General features: G+C 45.7%; 2 protein-coding genes across 2 annotated transcripts in view; both read right to left on the bottom strand.

The window, feature by feature from the left end:
- LOC122381238 (synaptic vesicle 2-related protein-like) overlaps positions 1-6,647 on the bottom strand; it is a 31,082-nt gene extending 24,435 nt beyond the window's left edge. Inside the window, exons 1-5 of the mRNA XM_043365193.1 lie at positions 6,560-6,647; positions 4,614-4,870; positions 2,673-2,797; positions 620-683; positions 161-286 (exon numbers count right to left, since the gene is read on the bottom strand). Of these exons, the coding sequence (XP_043221128.1) occupies positions 161-286; positions 620-683; positions 2,673-2,797; positions 4,614-4,870; positions 6,560-6,647 (660 nt within the window). The remainder of the gene's footprint in view (positions 1-160; positions 287-619; positions 684-2,672; positions 2,798-4,613; positions 4,871-6,559) is intronic.
- Positions 6,438-11,520, bottom strand: LOC122381201 (amphiphysin-like). The gene is made up of 8 exons (XM_043365099.1): positions 10,941-11,520; positions 10,595-10,721; positions 8,961-9,071; positions 8,618-8,821; positions 8,283-8,420; positions 7,676-7,821; positions 7,086-7,320; positions 6,438-6,712 (listed from the first exon to the last, which is right to left on the bottom strand). Exons 1-8 carry the CDS (start codon positions 11,093-11,095, stop codon positions 6,686-6,688), a joined length of 1,143 nt encoding a protein of 380 aa, XP_043221034.1. The 5' UTR covers positions 11,096-11,520; the 3' UTR covers positions 6,438-6,685.
- Between the last annotated feature and the right edge of the window lie 8,624 nt (positions 11,521-20,144).

The following is a 20,144-nucleotide window of genomic DNA, read 5'->3' on the forward strand; positions in this document are numbered from 1 at the left end:
TTCAGAGCATAAGCATTCAACGCATTATTTATATCCCCATATTAGACCTCTCAGAAATCTAGCTAATAGAACTAATAGAACCCTTTTCCAGTATATAACGCGCGTTGAGCGCTGCCTTGTGCGGTCGCACACTAAGGCGTTGCACGCGGACACCGCTTACCGGCGACAGAAGGGCGAACAGCACCAGTGGGATGCTGGAGGTGGCCAGCAGCCAGCGCCAGCCGAGAGTGGGCACCACGACCATCGCGAGCAGTACCTCCAGGATGGCGCCGCTGGTCCAGAAGAGCTGCAGCAGAGTCAGTCTGCAGGGTCACCGCTCCGCTGTAGGGCTACATCTGCGAGTGATGTTGAATTTAAAATTGCTTAACAGCCCTGATGCAAATTTTTAACCACGCTAAGGTCTAAGGACAAGATAGCTGTTGCTTTTGCTGAAGAACAAGCAAATCTGCCAAAGAAACCGCGGAAAGAACAGACCATTGCAATGGATAAATCGAAATAAATGCCACCATTGGTGAAAAACAGAGAAGCTGGATCACTTTGATAAATGGAAGCTTACATCCTCACAATATTAGTAATGATTTATTCATGAAGTGTTTGCTGCAATGAAAAATGGACTTACCTGAATAATGATCAGACTTTTTCCTCGCTGATTTGTTGGGAGAAACTCGGTGAACAATGTAACCCTAAAAAATACGGCGACATCAGAAATCAGCTCTTCCAGTTGAAATGAGCATTGAGCATCACACAGATTAGTCAGATGGTAAACTTCAAGTTTAGCGATTACGTTCGATTAAATGAAATATACCACTTATCATCCTCAAATAATTATTTTTTTGCTACAGCTTTGTGATTTTTTAATGATCAGAAAGGAAATAATGAATATTAAAAAAAGATTTTTAAGTATTCTCATGCAGAAAGAACTATCACCCATCTCTGGTAGCGGCCAAGTAATATCTGCAGCGGAAGCTTATTATGCGTTCGCCAATCATACTGCTAGTTCAACACCAACTGCATGCTAATTAGCTGATGAATGGCCTGTGCCAGAGGTGACTGCATTTGTTGCATTCTTCCGTAGGGCACCGTATGCCTCCAAGGACTGATTTCGAAACTAAAATCAATATGTCATTGGCTATGGTGATTGCTGGGGTGTACAAGCTTCAGAATTGTGCTAGTAGCAGCTACAAAACTGCTACTTCACTTCAAACCCCCATGTTAAAAGTGGTTAGTATTTTCCTTTAAGTCGTTGATCACAAAGTCATTAATCGTTTAATCGATATTCATTAATCGTTTAAAGGGACTATCCCACCTTCTAAAATGTTGTTAAAACCAGTTAAATTGTGCCCGACTTTACAGATTGGATGACCAGGAACACGGTTCTGGCATTTATTTTTCATAAAACATCTTAGGCTTCCCATATTCCAAACACAAACTTTCAAATATGTGACGTCACAGCCCAAAATTACCTCCTTCCCCAGGCCACATTACTGTCATAAAGCTGATTCTTTTTAATCTGTAGGCACCACAACAAAGTTCAGACCAAGTTTTAAGCGATTTTTCAACGAACAAACCCATTTAAATCAGAATGACTAAACGAGGTGACGTCACACTTACGGTCGCTCCATGTTGAAGATAGGGCCTTGCACAAGGCCCATTTTCAAATGAAGGGAACGAATTTCTTCAACACCAAGAGGCCGCGGGGGTTGCAACCTAGATATATAGTGGTTTCTGAACCTCGCCGCAAACTTGGCTATCTCAACTCGAACCCCATGTTAAAGGTGGGATAGTCCCTTTAATTGCTATTTATTAATCGTTAATCGTGCATCTACACGTATAAACGTGATTAAACAAACTAAAATAAAAAGGACCTTTCATTAAAATCGCCTCCTCAAAGGCTCGCAAGATACTTCAGAACCATGTAAGCACTTGAGCAAGTGATCCTGTAACGAAACATAAGCTTATGTGTTTAATCTAATATATGATTGATGAAATGATCAACGAATTAGCTATTACCGCATGCAACCAGTGTAACGAAGCCTTTTGCCTGCATCCTAATTCGCGTCTTATAATATTTCATCAAAACCAGTAAAATCACGTATTTATACTTAAACAGGAGATACGACTGGCAGACCTATGTGTAAGTACAGTTCTCAGCAGACTGCGTGGTAGGTATTCTTTTTTCGACAAAACCAGTAATAACTCAAAGACTATGTTGTCAGTCGGTCGGAACTCACTGAAAATAGAGGCGCCATGCTCTACTCCTTCGATTGGGTATATCACTAAACAAAGTATATGCCTTGTGTGGCAACAAAATGCAAAAGTTTGTTTTGGGGGCAAATATAAACTTTTGGGTTTTGTTGCCAAACTGGGTGGAAAATGAATGCGATGATAATGCCAATCTAAGGTGCGGAGTCTCGCGCATCATGCTGTTATGATTTCCGAGCGACCGATAGCATAGTATCCGCGTTATTCTCGGTTTTGTCGAAGAAAGAATACCTACCACGCAGTTTGCAGAGGGCTGTACATACATACATTCATACACATTGCATCTATACTGATTAGCTACGTCAGTTCTTGCAATATAAGGCAGCCTTTCAGTTACATGAATGTAGTTGAGAGCAGTGAACGGAATCAGTGAATCACGATATATTGTCGGGGTAGCTAGTTCGACTTACACTTGCTGAACGGAACCGATGAAAAAGCCGACCAGACAACGGAGAATAGTGATCCAAATGAATGTCGGAGCAAATGACGATAAAAATCCAAAATAGGCGAGAAAGAAGCCAGATACAAGCATAGTCTGAAAAGTGAACAAAAAAGTCAGTATTGTAATTAGATAAAAGACGCATGAAAATAGCCGGCTGGAATCAGTGATAACATTTTGAGAATGCTCAGAAACAAGCAAGACCCATATAATATATTCCCATGAGCGACTTAAGAGAGATCACATTGTTTAACCCTCGTCCGTATTAGTGTTTTGCCAGCCGCGAACGTATAGGGGGTCTGTTGGACCCCCCCCCCCCCCTTCCTTGCCGTTTTGTCCCTGATCGAGCTAGTGCTTCGCGGAAAAAAACGAGCGTATTGATCAACAGGACGGTCGAGCTACACGTACTATGCGTGATCGACTGATCGTCCAGGAAATTACGCGCGTGATCTGCGAGTTTGCAGGTTTTGCAGAAAATCGGTACGCAGATGAAGTTCAGTGGATAGGAAATACACAGGGTCGGCTACAATGGGGTCACGCAGATTCAGTCAAGGAAATCCCGGACGTTCAGTACAGGAAATGCCGGATAGTCAGGACGGTCAGGATGTTCCGTACCGATATAAAGTTCAGACCTACACACAGAAAAATATTGACACCGTTAGCGGTGTAATTGCACAGTACATATCTGAGCACTTGAGGAAAGTTAATTTAGTCCTTTCCCCGCTTAGATTACTCGCGCTTCTAAATGAACACCAGGAAGAAGGTAATAGAACACTGTTAGGAGGGTTGGGTGTTTTACTACATGTAGCAAAACACCCAACCCTCCTAACAGTGTTCTATTACCTTCTTCCTGGTGTTCATTTAGAAGCGCGAGTAATTTAAGCGGGGAAGGGACTAAATTAACTTTCCTCAAGTGCTCAGATATGTACTGTGCAATTACACCGCTAACGGTGTTAATATTTTTCTGTGTGTACGAACTTTTTTTTGTAGAATCTGCGAGATTGCGTGATATGAGACAGTTGTTGGCGCACTTGGTGGCGTACCGTATGAATCCAAGTGACGTTATTATTGTTTCTTTAATTTTCATGTGTTATTAATGTTTTATTGAAAAAATAAACTATTTATCGATTAAATAGTATAGAAGATAGCAAACTTAAGCGTTTGTTGCGAAACCATTTAATAGTTGTTATTATCACGTCAGCGTTCAATAATTCACGGAAATTCTGAAAAATCGCAGAAACCGATGCCAAGGGAGTCTCGCAATCACAGATCTGCAGATCACGCACGTAATTTCCTGGACGGTCACGCAAAGTGTAGCTCGGCCTTAAGAGATCCTGGGCGCGGGAGCCAGGGTGCTTGTGAGGGCTGAACAGTGAGCTGCTTCGACCTTTCGGCCGGGAGACTCAGGATGTATTCAAGCCCCTACCCCTGCTCGAGACATCTTAAGCTGCCAACACCCAAATCTACCAACTCTTCTCGGAATGAAAACCAGTTGATGAGTACGGAGTGAAACTCATCTGGCGAACCGGGCCGGCGTCATAATGCGTGGGTAGACTGTGCCGCTTAACACTCAAGTCAAGCGGCACAGTCTACCAATACCAGGCGGTGGCTGCCAATGCTGAGGCATAGATAAACCTGGGTAAACCGATGGACTGGAGTTCCCATCGATCAGTCTATAAGCCCACTATACATATGTGCCGTCTGCGACAGTCCCGTTGCGTGTGATGCTGCCTCCCTGCCAGCTGTGGGTGCGTACAATGCGTGTCTCCCTGCCGGGCGCCGGCTATGTGTGACAGGCCCGATGCGTACAATGCGTGCCTTCCTTCTGGCTGTGATAGCCCCGGTGCGTATAACGCGTGGCCCTCTGCCATCTGTGAGACCCCCGGTGCTGTCGGCGCGCGCCTCCACTGACCGGTTTCCGTCCGTGTCTGTCGGCGAAACGGCCCCAGTACAGCTGGCCGCACGTCATACCGACAAACACTGCCGTGGAGACGGTGGCCTGTCGCCAGGGCGAGATGCGCCAGTCGCAGAGCAGCGCCGGCGACAGCAGCGACAGCAGCATCACCTCCATACTCTCCGAGAGCCAGCTGAGGCCGAGCAGCACGCCCAGCTGCAGCTGCAGCCGGCCGAACCCGACCCAGTCGATGGCCTCGTCCAGAGAGTACGTCACTGCGGAACGGACACGGAGAACGTGGGGCACGCGGTCAGACGAGGAGCATCAGCAATCGGTGACATAACGTGGAACATCAACAAATAGCTGGCATGCAAAAAAAGTATAGGGTACCTATGTTGTCAGAGCGTTGATGAGATGTGATAAGGTAAAAACTTGACAAGTTTGTCAAATCAAATTTCCTTATACGATTTGCTTGTTTGGCATTAGTTTAACGAGCTCCCCACGCTTACTTCATGTAGGCATACTGGACTTGTTATAACAACTCGTTTTTGGTTATTGATCAAACCGTCGTCAACAACAACAACACTTTTATTTACTATTAGGTATCAGCAAAGAGCCTTTGGGTGAAGAACTAGCGAGCGCAATAGTGAGCCGTGTAAGTAGGCCGCGTGCAAACGTACAAAATGAGAACTTAAGCTGACTTATTCGGGCGACCCATGTTGTAGGTTCCTAACATTGGACGTAAGTACATACATATTTCAGCGCATTTCCCCAACGGTGAACCAAATTCAAATGCAATCAGCCCAGTGGTTCTTAGATGTAGAGGCGGCACCCGCGCGTGCGCACCGCACACGTCCAGTAGCACCAGCAGCACCCAAACCTCGATCTTAGTCGAATGTTTCGCTTTGCTCCGTCTAATGCGACGAATTGTAACGATCGACAATAAGAGTAAGACAGTGCTCTGCCATTAATAATCATGACTCAAAACAGTTCAGAAAGTTTAAACTTACCGGCTTTTGATGGCTCCGCGATCGTAGTGCTGGTCATCTCCGTTCCTCTGTCTCCATTCATAGCTTGGTATTTGCTCTCCCCCACCGGCATAGCGTTCTGCGGCAAAAGACGCCCCTGAAAGCGGCACTCAGAACTTCTATATGTACTATAAGCGGTGATATGTACTTCTCACTGAGCCCCGAGCAGTGTTATGCCTCGTGAACTATTTTTCGTAGTGGCCGTTCTCATACCGGTCGTGCTCACAGCAGTCGTTTTCGTGCCGTCGGTCGTCGTAACGTCTGCTGTCTCCAGCGTCAACTCTAGCAACGTTCACTGTCACCGTGGCTGGCCGGGCGCCGTCGCTGAACCCAGGTCAGCCGGGCGCCGTCGCTGACACTCAGGTCAGCCAGTGTCACCGGCGATGGCGTGCCGACTTCGCTCAATCACTGAGACCTTTGCCGGTCCTGGCCTGCACCCAGCCCCCCGCGGCATATGGCGCACAAAGCACATATTGCGGGCCAGATGTGTATCGCCTGATAGATCCTTTACGGGCCGCCAGCTGTGTCAGCTCACAGCTGAGCAGCGGCCGACCTTCCCTGAAGTGCCGAGTAGTCAAAAACTCGGCGTGAAGACACTAACTGCAGCCACCTGCATCGGGAGTGCAATGGAAACCTCCAATTGTTAGCGCATACGTACCGGGCATTTATTAAGAAGTGGCAGTGTGAAAGTCCCCTCCATTCACTATCGGCGGGCGCGGCAAATGAATTAATGTCACCGACCGATGAAATGCTTAGACAATAAGGGGCCTGTCGCCTTTATTGTCTACCTGTATACCCTTTAGAAAAGCGTGAAAAACGTATGCGTTTTTATTTGGCAAGGCGTAACAATAAAGCTCAGCACGATGTAGTACCGACGGCTGGGTCAGCGCAGGCCCCAGCGTTTTCGCGGCTGTGTGACCGGCTGCAGGGTCTGACGGCTCTGTGGGCCGGCCGATCCGGGCGTCCGACCCGGCGCCGAGCCGTCCGCCTCCAGAATCTGCTCGAGCAGCGCCGAGTTGGGCATCTCGGCGTCCCCGAGTCGGACCAGCTCCGTGGCGCGACTCACTTCCGGCGGCTCGTCCAGCGAGGCTGCCCGAGCAGTACAACACAACGGTATGAAATGCAGATCGACGAAAGAAGCGCAACATAAATCGATATAGGAGTCTGGATAGGTATCCAACTTAGCTTAGAGTGGAAAATACTTTTAATAGTAAACCAATCAAATAAATAAACCATATTAAAAACATACATACGAGTACACAAAGCCTTTGTCCACAGAACCTTGAGCACTGGGTACGTCGTAAAATGGGTACAAATAATCACTTTAACCGTCCAAAACTCTTGAACTAAACTAATCATAAACTTGTCATGCCTCATTAAAATCTCAGCTATATTCGTAAATCCGTCGTCTCGACTACAGACACAGCGTCTACTAGCCGCAGAGTAGAGTTGTGACACGCACCTCACCTGCGTGCCCGCCGGGCGCCGAGTGACGCCTCTGTCCCCCGGACGAGTGACGTGCCGGCGCGCGGATCGTGGTCCGACTGCGACCCTCGCCCAGCGTCATCGACAGGTCGTAGCTGCGTAGCCTCGATACGATCTCGCACGACTTGGACTGCACCTTGCACGTCTCCAGACAAAACTGCAGCAGGTTGTTGCTCAGCTGGTAGAAGAGCTTCTCCATGAACGGAATGCGGCTGCCGATAGATGAGTAGTCATGATTGGTGGGATAAAGACATGGAAAGCGAGACCCCATTTTAAAACGAATATCACATTGCGATAATAGACAAAGTTTATCTGCAGCTATCTTGAGTTCAGACACTCCTGCCAACGTTATTTCATCGCTGCTTTACTATAAAATCACAAATAAAAGACGAAATCACGCCGTTATCAGCTCTTTGCAAGTAGCGTAAATCCATAACAATAAGTGATTCCTATGAAAAGAAGCTCCATCAATCGGAAATTTCGACGATACCGTCCTTTTAGTAGACATGGCTGCTGCATGTGATCACTACCTCAGCCCCCGCCGGTGGTGACCGTCATTTGACTCGCCTGGCGATGATGGAGGGCAGGCCCTCGCCCAGGAACGAGACCAGCTGCTCGTAGCGCTGTCCGATCCGGTCCCGGTCCGACTCGGCGAACGTGATGTCGTGGCCGGCCGCCCGGCGACGTCGCAGCTCCTCCAGCGACGCGCACGCCTGACCGAGAACGGGATATCAATCACCGCTGATTAATATCGAAACAATTCATTACATTTTGCTAATGATTTTCGAGAGGTTTATTTATATCACCTCCCATGCGGTTGGTGAAAGTGTTCTTTAATATCAAATAAATAAATACTCCGATCTATTTCCGATTAATTTCCTAATACACACTATCTCCGATTAATAACAAAGGTTGAGTGGTAATAAGATATGTCCCCGCATTGAAGAACATAAAAAATAGTGTAGTCTGTAAATTTCTCGCGTAATCGCGTTTCGCATAACATATTTCCGGAAAGTACGATGCATTTTTTTGTAAAGCCCCAGTGCCTATGCCTGACAACATGGGAGCTATCGTATGCAGAGATTAAACACACATATGTATCAGCTGTAAAAAGCATAGCAAGACTCTAAATACGACAACGGCACAAACGTTATACGTATACATACTAAATTACCTGAGAGTATTGGCGGCGCACCTCTTGGTACTCTTCAATCTTGTCTTCGGCTCCTTCAAATTGTCCCTCGTATTCCCTGATGGGATCCAGCAGTTTTCGCATAGACTGCTCGTAGCGGTCCCAGAGCTCCTCCTGGTCCTGGCGTCCAGAGCCAGCAGACAGGTTATTTCAATAGAAAACGACAATTCTAATGAGAAGTGTTTGTCTATTTCAAACAACTTACGATTATCACAACAGCGCACAGCTGAACGCACGGCTAAATCGGTGTGTCAAACATAATACTTTGGCAAACAGATAGCCCATGAAACTCAATGCCATTCAAACTGCGCCCCCACCTGCAGTGTGATGTAATATTTCTCCGCGCCAGGCCAGTCGTCCTCCCAGTAGTCACCCATCACGTCGTGGAGGTTTCGCATGGCCTTCTCAGTCATGTCGATGCAGTCGGAGAATCGGTAGATTGCTTTGATGAGGTGGTCAGACTGGACAATCTGCTCCTTCAGAGCCTTTTGGTACACTCCGAGCTGGCGCTCCTGGAACTCCTGTAATTACCCGAGTACGAGCAGTGTGAAATGTGCATCCAACACGTTCTAGACATGTTTCACTCAATTCGATAGCGGTTTATTACACTTAAATTGTACCGAGTAGATTAGAAATATTAAAATTGCTGGCAGACCTTACCGGATCGTCTCGCCGCTCCTTGCTGGACGTTTTGTGCGTTGTCCGTCCGTCCCCTCGGGACCAGTGGTCGCGGTCCCGGCTCTTCTCCCCACGAGTCTCGTTGTCTGGCTCCTGCGGAGACGGATATTGCTGGGACATAATTCCAGTAACACTTCCAACAGCATCGTCATGAAAAGCATTAACCCGCGCCCCGCGGGGGGGGGGCAGAATCTGCCCCCCTCCCGTTTTTCGCCAATAACTTCTAAACGCGTTAAGCCAGCGACGTCAAACTTTCAGTACCTTATCATACATCAATTTGACACGTTCCCTGAAAATTTGAGCAAAATCTGTCGGAAAATTTTGGAGAAATTGACGTTTTAGTGACGTCATGTTCGCCATTTTCGCCTCAAAAACGGCAAAATTGCAAACGCCGCTAACATCTTCATTTTTGAACGAATTAAGACGTAACAAAAAGGTTATACGTGATTCTACTTTGTCTATCAAATGGCTATCTCGGTTTTTTGAAAATTTTGGATTTTGGCCCAATTTCTTTTTAAAAAAACTGACGTTTTTGGAAAAATAATTATAAAATCCAAAATTTTGAGTGTATTGAAAAAACCGGAATATATGTCAGAGAAGTGGTCTATGTGCACCTACATACCAATTTTTAGAAGAATCGGTTCAAAAATGTAGGAGTTATTCAAAATTTTATGACGTCACGACAAACAAAATTTTTGAAAAATGACTTTTTTGGAAGTTCTAGACCTCGTACGGAAACAAAAATAGCACCATTCGATTCGCCGTGAAAAACTGCATCAGATAGACACCTTTTTAGGCCTTAACAACCAACTTCAAAATTTGACCTCACTTGACCTGACCTTGACCTGACCTCGACCTGAAATTCATCCAGAGGTGGTCCATATCACTTATTGAGTGTGCCTATTGAATTCTTTGAGTAAAATGACCCATAAAACATGTTTCGCACATGCCCTTTTCTATATTTTGTTTTTGGTGACCTGACCTGACCTGACCTGACCTTGACCTTGACCTTTGAATGACAGTGTATGCAACGAATATTGTCTTGGCAGTCTAAGAACACGTTTTGGGCAATCAGTCTCAGCCCATTCTTCGGCAACTACGGTGCAAGTCCGATACTGTAGAAACTTGCATTTTGTACCCTTGACCTGACCTTGACCTGACCTCTGACCTACTTAAGCAAAACAATTTGGGCTCTTAAGATCCGCCTTGTTGAGAGCTTTCGATTGCCGTTTTCCCCGTCTTTCTACGACCATCGGTTCGGAAGTTAGACAGGGGGGGCAGAATCTGCCCCCCCCCCCCCAGCAGGGCGCGTATGGCTGAATAGCCCAGCGGGGCGCGGGTTAAGCTGTTCTGTTCGCATGGTTGTAGCAAGTTTATATGAACGTATATAACTAAAATATTGTGATGCTGTGTGTAACAGCGCTGCCGGCCACAAACTGTACCTAACTACAAATTGCAGGTGAGGAAATGGGAAAAGACTCGGAAGATGAGACGGACAAAGTGCATTATATCACTGCTCTTATGCGCAAAAATTATTCATTAGACTTCCTCGGAGAGCTATTCGGGGATCCTGAACTCGAATAAAGTTGGACGACTGGCCGCTCTGAGTAGCCCACCTGTCGACTGAATTGTCGGGACCGACTGGGGCTGGTCTGTCGGATTTCCCGCTCGGAAGAGTGAGGCCTCGCCGTCAGCTGTGACCGGCGGCCCGTCTCCGGGCTGGGCGGCGCCGTACGAGAGCCCCTGCAGCACAATACCGGCGGGGTCTTGGTCAGGCACTGAATGCAACCAGTTATCATTAGCTGGAGATGCCACAACGCGGCAGCAAACTCGACGATGATCATACATAAATGATTCAATAAAACACGCAAAAAATGTAAAAGGGACATAAATTTACATGGCAATAATTCAAGTGATCGGTCATTACTTAGGCAATCGTTTATCATACAAGGTAGAACTTACCTTCGGGAGGTTCCGGCTGCTCCCTTGGAATCATTCCGTGTTTTCTGACGACGTGGACTGGGCTCCCACTCGCTTGGCCCAGGAATATCCTTATCTCGGCTGCTTCTGCGACCGTTTTCCGCTCTTTGAGATCTGTGAGAACTGCGACGATCCATGGCTAAGAGCAGACTACGTACAGCCAAATCGTTTGGTGTCAAAGGTCTTTAGCCGAACACCGTCATTAATGAAACGTTTTCTTAGACGTGACTTGGTCAGCGCATCACCAATGAGCAAAAATGATTTTAAATATTTTTGCTCCCTAAACTTCCATTAGGTCTCATAAGTCTCTATCTGGAGTTGCCATTATACCACAACAGTGATTGTCAAAGCTATGTTAATCTTCGTGGTCTGATCATGATCAAACCAAGCCATTCGAATGTCAATTGGCTCACTTGAAATACTAAGATAGGATACAATTGCAATAGCCAAAAAGCTGCAGCAAGCACGACAACCACTAGAGATTGCAACTTTATTCACTGCTCCCTGTCAATGGTTTACTGCCGTCTTTTTATCAGAAGCAAGACCCAAGATTACTAGAACATACATGGCAAGACCCTAGAACGCTAGGATAACAGAGGGTGTTGATCAAACAAGCTGCCCTCGTGCCATTTTATGTTAGGGTTCTCTTTACAAAAGTACGGCTCTAGCGAGATTAAGCGGTAGGTTTTGCACTTTTACATTTCCGGTTATATCTCAGAAACTAATCGATCTACGATGAAGCCATTTTACACGATCATGGCCGGCTTGAGAACCAACAAGTCGATCGCATCTTCAACACTTAAAACCTTAACCTTCCAGGCGGTGGGGGGGGGGCATTTTTTTGCCCCCCCCCCTTTAGTTTTTTCGATATATCTCGAGAACTGCTGCGCCGATCGTCACCAAACTTTCAGTCCTCTCCCGGGAGCAGCTAGCGCACATGGTGATTAATTTTTTTTCGAAAAGCTATGATAGGTTGGCCGCTAATGACGTCAGAGTGACGTCATTTTTGCCATTTTCGACCCAAAAAAAGGTTTCGCGGGAAGAGCTGTCAGGCCTACAGCTTTAGAGATACAGAAAATGTTCGGACATAAAAGGTGTGGAATCAAGAGGGCTACAAAACTGTTATTTCGGTTTTTCAATATTTTTTATTTTGACCCCCAAAAAATAAGAAAAAGATTTTTTGAAAATAATAGTCGAAAAATCCAAAAAGTTTTTTGAATTTCGAAAAAACGGGATATTTCTGATAGTCCCTACAGCCTTCTATCTACATACCAAAATTTGAGATCAATACCTCTTTTTTGGCCAAGTTATAGCGAAAAAACTGTTCAAAATTGATGACGTCAAATTTTCAAACTCAATTTTTAGCAATTCTAGACCTCGTAGCGCAAAACAAAGACCACCATTAAACTCCCCGTGACGAGCTGCATCGAATCGATACCCATTTTATGCAAAAATATCAACTTTGAAATTTGACCTTTTTTGACCTGACCTTGACCTGACCTCCACCAGAAACTGACCTAAACCGTACCTGATGGTCTTATAACCAATACCATTGAGTTGGAAATGAAAAACTGGCCATAAAACATGCATCGCACAACCTTAGTAAAGTTGGGTTCATGTGGTGACCCTTGGTGACCTTTGGTGACCTGACCTGTGACCTGACCTGGTATGACCAGTGACCTCTAATAGCAACATATGTACTAGACAACTGACGCCTTATCGCTGATTTTCGATAAAATGTGTTTTACTCGGTGTTATAGCGCTTTCCCTAGAAGTCCCGTGAACGGTGAAACATTTTATCTTTGACCTGACCTGTGACGTCATCGGTGACCCCGAGGTCAATGAAATTTGGTTTCCTTCGACAAATTTGACAGGCCTTTCGAACGCCGTTTGAATTTTGCGGATCCGTCCAGTAGTTTCGGAGTTACGGGGGGGCAAAAAAATGCCCCCCCCCCCACCCCACCGCGCGGAAGGTGGCTGGTAGGCCCACCGCCTGCCGGGTTAAGACGACGAAGATATAGCCTGAAGTACACTAAATTTTCTAGGTGCAAAACCTACCGCTAAAACCTGCGAGACCTGTACCTATAATTTCGTTATAAAGGGCAAGTTTTACCAAAGACTTTGAGAAAATACACCGATGGTTTCAGTGGAGAAGTAACCAGCTACCTACGTTTTCGTATACGAATTCCGAAGCGTATTTAAAAAATCTTTCCCGGCTGCTTGAGGCTATAATTCGGACCGAGACGGAGGGCTAGCCTACGGCAGTGGTAGTGGGGTATTACTAATGGTTTTGCTCTATCTTGATTAGTTCAAAAGTTATTCGCAAAAAAAAAACTCTGTTGGCTTCTAACGCCTTTAGACTATTTTGACAATTTTGACCCCTGTGACGTCGTTTCTTATCTGACTTGAAAATGATCTCCCTAGAACTTTTAGAACTTGTCTGTTTGTAACTATTCCATGTCATCCACCGCTTGTCACTAGCTTGTTTCGTTTTCGAGATCTTAACCCGCGCGCCCACTGGGGTCTGCGTATAACGCGCCCTACTAGGGGGGGGGGGGCTATCCATTGCCCCGCTCCTAGCTCCGAAACTACTGGGCCGATCGTCAAAGTTCAAACGGCCGGTCGATCCAGGGGACGGGGACATTTGGAATAAGTTTCATCATGCAGCACCTGAAATCGATGATTTTTTTACAAAAGAAAAGCCGAACACTTTTATTAGCACTTACCCTCGCCGGCCGAGGGGGGAGGGGTGCGGGTGTCGCCCCCCCCCCCATAGGTTTTTTGCGATAGCTCCGAAAACGCCGGCGATAGAGAGCTGAAACTGGGCATACCTGACCTTTGATCCAAGCCGCATTTTGCGACACCAACTGCATCTTCGGGTCAGGTCAGGTCACTGACCTATGACGTCATAAGTGAGCCTCTGCACGGTCTTCAAATGTCGCAACTTCTCGGCGCCCTCAGTGCCAAAGAAGCACTGAGGAGCACTGAGCAATGACGTTTTAGTGACGTCAGGTCACGTTGTTTTCCCTTCAAAAACTTCAAATGCCTCTATTTATAACATCTTCAGTTTTTGGAATCAATGCTTAACAAAAAAATCAAACGTGATTCTCCTTTGTCTTTTGAATGGCTATTTCGGTTTTTGAAAATTGTGAGGCTAAGCATTTTTCGAAAAAAAGTTTTTTTTTGGAACTTTTTATGAAGTCTTTAATTTTGAATTTATCGAAAACCCGGGTTATTAGTTACAAAAGTACCTAGTGTTTGTGCACATACCTACATTCCAATTTTTAGAAGAATCGAATCACAGTTGCAAACGTTTTTCAAATTTTAATGACGCTACGACGCATCCAATTAAAAAAAAATTGAAGTTTTAGACCTCAGCCCACCCCGATATCACGTCATCATAGGGTTAATATATGACCATTTTAGCGGTTCTATGTTGTACAAAACAAAGTGGTATCAACTTCTTTGGTTGACACGAGAGTCTTTTAACCTTCGCCGGCACAGACCATTTTGCGTGCTTCGACGGCACGGCGTTGGTGTAACCCCCCCCCCCTTGCGTTTGGGCCCTGATCGAGCTAGAGCTTCGCGAAAAAAAACGAGCGTGTTGCCCGTGACGAAAGGAAGCCGATGATACCCAAGTTTAATGACCCAAAAGTCGGGAAATCGGGAGCTGTTAGAAGTTAGAACATCGTAAAGTGTGGCTACTATGGGATTTTCGGGGTGCTGATCACGAATATCATGTAAGCTTTGATCACAGGTGATGTCTTCATGCATTTAGGCCAGATCGGGTCAGGTCAGGTCAGGTCAAATAGTAGGGGTCCTGCCGGGTAATCGTAACGTGTCAACTGCTTCTGACAGCTTCGTTACATGTTCCGAAAGCAGAAAAACTACTTCGTAAATGTTCAAATGGTTGCTAAATCCGAATTCACTCCAAAACCTAGCCTAGAAACATGTAAAACTCGAAAACTGAACCGAGGTCATCAAAGGTCAATGACCTGACCTAACCTTCAGGTGACCTTGACACCCATTCTAATGCAATGGGACCAACGTCATATCACATGTTTGAACGCTTGAAATTATGAAAAGACTGCAAACGCGTGGCTAATGCGGGCCGACATACGCGGCCAAACATGGTCTCGAGAAATAGGTCACAGGTCAAAGGTCATTTGGGTCAGGGTCATGCAATTTTAAGGGTAGGTGTAAAATTTATTAACTCGCTCGAGTACTGAAAGTCTCGTTGCGATCGGCCCCTTTTTACAACAAACAAACAGATAAATGACGGAAAGGCGCCGGGGTTATCGGAGGTCACTGAGATGATCTCGAAATTGTTTCAATTTCCTTTTATCAGAAACAAATGTAGGGAATAGGGATCATGCCTTCACTTATCTGACTTGATGGTACCTTGGGCACTTTTTTCTTTTTACCCTTCTGAAAACTTCTCCAGCCTGTTTCGGAAAGCCATGTCCGTCGTTCTTGACCCCCCGTCCGCAGTAAAAGGCTCATATTTCTTTACTGAAACGCTCTTTTTCTACAATGGACCGGGCCGGGAACGGAATACCTAGGTGATAATTTTCGAGAAGAGTAATTAAGAGTTTCGCACCGGTATAAGCAAGCTATCCAGTTCAGACGGATCAGTAACGAATCGACTGTAAAATTATAAGCATGCATGCATGGATTGTAACAAAGTACGACACTTAAGAATGAACAAGACAAACATGCCTCGTTTCTTAAAACCCGCGCCTCGCTGGGGGGGGGGCAGAATCTGCCCCCCCCCTCCCGTTTTTCGCCAATAACTTCTAAACGCGTTACGCCAGCGACGTCAAACTTTCAGTACCTTATCATACATCAATTTGACACGTTCCCTGAAAATTTGAGCGAAATACGTCGGATTTTTTTTTTAGAAATTGACGTTTTAGTGACGTCATGTTCGCCATTTTTGCCTCAAAAACGGCAACATTTCAAACGCCGCTAACATCTTCATTTTGGAAGCAATCAAGACGTAACAAAAAGGTTATACGTGAATCTACTTTGTCTATCAAATGGTTATCTCGGTTTTTTGAAAATTTAGAATTTTGGCCCATTTTTTTCTAAAATAAACTGACTTTTTTTGGAAAATAATTATAAAACCCAAAATTTTGAGTGTATCGAAAAAACCGGAAAAACCGGAATACATGTCAGAGAAGTGGTCTATGTGCACCTACATACCAATTTTTAGAAGAATCGGCTCAAAAATGTGGGAGTTATTCAAATTTTATGACGTCACGACACACAAAAAATTTGAAAAATGATTTTTTTTGGAAGTTCTAGACCTCGTACGGAAGCAAAAATAGCACCATTCGATTTGCCGTGAAAAACTGCATCAGATAGACACCTTTTTAGGCCTTAACAACAAACTTCAAAATTTGACCTCACTTGACCTGACCTTGACCTGACCTCGACCTGAAATTCATCCATAGGTGGTCCATATCACTTATTGAGTGTGCCTATTGAATTCTATGAGTAAAATGACCCATAAAACATGTGTCGCACATGCTCTTTTCTATATTTTGTTTTTGGCGACCTGACCTGACCTGACCTTACCTTGACCTTGACCTTTGAATGACATTGTATGCAACGAATATTGTCTTGGTAGTCTAAGAACACGTTTTGGGCAATCAGTCTCAGTCCATTCTTCGGCAACTACGGTGCAAGACCGATACTGTAGAAGCTTGCATTTTGTACCCTTGACCTGACCTTGACCTGACCTCTGACCTACTTAAGCAAAAAAATTTGGGCTCTTAAGATCCGCCTTGTTGAGAGCTTCCGATTGCCGTTTTCTCCGTCATTCTACGACCATCGGTTCGGAAGTTAGACAGGGGGAAGGCAGAATCTGCCCAGTGCCCGCCCCCCCCCCCCCCCCAGCAGGGCGCGTATGGCTGAATAGCCCAGCGGGGCGCGGGTTAACCATTAGTTAGCTTAGACGTTAACCCGCGACCGCCTGGGGGGGGGGTCGGATCCGACCCCCCCCCTCCGTTTTTCTTGAATAACTCATGAACCACTTTCGCTATCTACTTGAAACTTCGCATACCTTCTCCCCCATCAATTTGACGTCTCCTGTGCAATTTTAAGAAAAAATTTCCAAATTTTTTTGAGATATATCGATTTTAGTGATGTAACTACATGGCGTTTTTAGTCAAAAAGTGGTAAATGTTTAAAAAATCGCCAAAAATCAGGGTTTAAAGCAAATTGCAAATTAAGGACATGAAAAGACGCAGCTCAACGAGTTCTTTAAAATGGCTATCTCGGATTTTCCATAAAATGCGTTTTTCACCCCTAAAAATTCAAAAAACTACGTGTTTTGGAAAACAGCTAATAAAATCCAAAATTTTGGGAATTTCCAAAAAACCGGAATATATGTTGTAGAGCTCTATTAGAACATTAGATGCCCAAAATTTCAACTTTCTATCTTGATTTTTGACCCCCAAATTGTAAAAAATAGCTCCAACATGCTTAGGGCATGGTGACGTCATAAGCATTTTCGTGAATTAGAGGCACTTCTGAACATCGCATGTGAAAACAAATGGCACCACTAGATTTCTGGGACAAAGCTCGTCTAGAAAAGTGTATTTTTATGTCAAAAATAAAAAGTTGAAAAATTGAATTTTTTTCATAGCCCTCCTTTAGTTATGTAGGGTATAAACGATTTTTCATGCTTTCAATGCACACTTATCACCAGCACAGTGACTTGGGGTCACATATAACCATTACCATCGGATTCGGCGTGAAAAATAAGCCATAAAACATGTGTCGCACGCCCATGTAGCAGAAATTGAAAACCGTGACCTTTCGTGACCTGACCTGACCTTGACCCGTACTTAGTATGACCCCTATACGCACATGGTACCTTCACTAGGCCTTTGAGGTCATTTTTGGTGAGTTTCGAGCAGCAGCTATCGATTCCGCTGTCCGTAAGCCTAATCATGCAAAACCCCTGAATTTGACCTTTGACCTGACCTTGACCCGAAAGTTGACCTCAATCTTAAAATCTTAAGAGTGCTTTGGGAAGGTCTCGTAGAGACCTTTCAAACGCCGCCTCGCGGGGCTCGATACGACCATTGGTTCTCGAGATAACAGGGGGGGGGGTCGGATCCGACCCCCCCCCCCAGGCTGTCGTGGGTATGGAAATAGCCCAGGCGGTGCCGGGTTAATGACTGAACATGCAATGAAAAGTTGATATTTTAGTGCACGCCGTATCGCTGCATACATAGGTACTGAAAAATGTGCGCAATAAAGGGCTCTTGCTGTGCGTTGTTAGGAAGCCTGTTCCCAATAACGCACAAATGCAGACCTTTTCTTAACCCGCGAGTTGCTGGGGGGGTGGGGGCGTTAAACGCCCCCACTTTTTTCGCCGGGCAATAGCATAAAAACGGCGCGCCGCAGGCGCGCCAAATTTTTGGTACCTGTAGGGAATTGATTGAAGTTTATTCTGACAAAGTTTCAAAAAAAAAAATCGGTCGGAAAGTTTTTGAGATATCGAGGTTTTAGTGACGTCACGATTTCTGAATTTTCGACCAAAAACGGCATATGTTCAAAAAATCATATAAAATCACAGAATAGACATATGTACAGACATGCCGTAAACGCCATTAGACTGCCAATACCATGAACAATGAAATGGCTATCTTCGATTATTGATTATCGTTCCGCATTTTCCAAAATCTTGAACTGAACCTCGGCAATTTCTCGTGACTACTTCACGACCAATACCATAATACATGCATTTCTTAAATTGAACTTTTTGAGCCAAACACGTACACATATGATAAAATGAATGTCACCATCGTGTTCTACGCCCTAAATTACCCATAAAACATGTGTCACAGGCTGTGAATATCAGTTTTGATTTTCGGGGATATGTGCCTACCCGGTTGACCTGACCTTGACCCTGACCTATGCTTGACTGACCCCTACATGGAGCTGACACTCTTGTAGGCCTTATATGATGGATTGTGCACCGTTTTGACAGAGTTTATGACAAGAGGCGCCCATTGCGAAGTCCTGAAGTCCATGCTACTGAAAGCCCGATTTCAGGTGTTTGACCTGACCTTGACCCAACCTGTGACCTCAAAATTCAACTTTTAAGTACTCATCTGAAGCGTCTCGTCGCGCTCTCTCGTTTGCCGCCCCGTGCGTGTCGCTGCGCCTATTGGTTCTCGAGTTATCGGCTGGGGGCGTTTAACACGCGCACTGCAGGGGGGGGGGATGTTTTCAACCCCCCTCTGGTTTTTTTCGCTGTAACTCAAAAACCAGTGAAGCTACGACTTTGAAACTTTGTATAGCTGTTCATCAAACAATTTTACATCACCTGTGAAAAATTAGTGTTAGGTCATGCAAGGTCAGGTCACCAGGTCACGATAAGTGACCTCACCTCATAAAAAGTTTGACGCTGTGCTACCAGGGGCGGATCCAGGAAAACTCCAAGGGGAGGGTCATGAATCGAAGTGGTGCCCCTACCTATACCCAAAATTAAAAACTCAACGGATTTCGTCCACTTCATTTTGGTGGTGCCCCCATTTTCAGTTTTTATTTTTATTTTTTATTTTTAGTCAGTATCTTAACTCTTAGCCACAACCACATTTACCAATTGTAAGCAAGTATATATGAATGTACTATGTGTATATATGTTGTGGACGCTGAGTAGTGAGTAGTGAGTACTTACCAGGAACGTTATCAGGTAAGCAAAACGTTGTCAGTCCGACGAACTTGACCCTGGCGTCTAAAGGGTCTGTCCTTGACACTTCAGGCTTGTCAGGGGCACCAAAGTCCTTCCAGGGACACCACATACCTGTCAGGGGCACCTACGGCCTTGTAGGGGCGCCACAGGCCCGCCAGGGGCACCACAGGCCTGCCAGGAAGCAGGGGCACCACAGGTCTAGCAAGTATACACGACAGGCCTGTCAGGGGCACAACGGGCCTGTTGGGCCCATGAGCACCCCTAGGGGCAGGGGCACCACAGTCCTTCCAGGGGCACCGCAGGCCTGTGAGGGGCACCAGCGGCCTAGCAGGGGCACCAGTCAACACAGTCCTGCCAGGGGCACCACAGACCTGCCAGGGGCACCAGAGACCTGCCAGGAGCACCACCGACCTCGCAGGGGTAACTTGGGCCTGTCAGGGCCCAGGGGCACCACGGGCCTGTCGAGAGGCACT

The sequence above is a fragment of the Amphibalanus amphitrite genome, unplaced genomic scaffold (assembly GCF_019059575.1).
Source record: "Amphibalanus amphitrite isolate SeventyFive unplaced genomic scaffold, NRLGWU_Aamphi_draft 000116F_arrow, whole genome shotgun sequence".
Classification (NCBI taxonomy): Eukaryota; Metazoa; Arthropoda; class Thecostraca; order Balanomorpha; family Balanidae; genus Amphibalanus; species Amphibalanus amphitrite.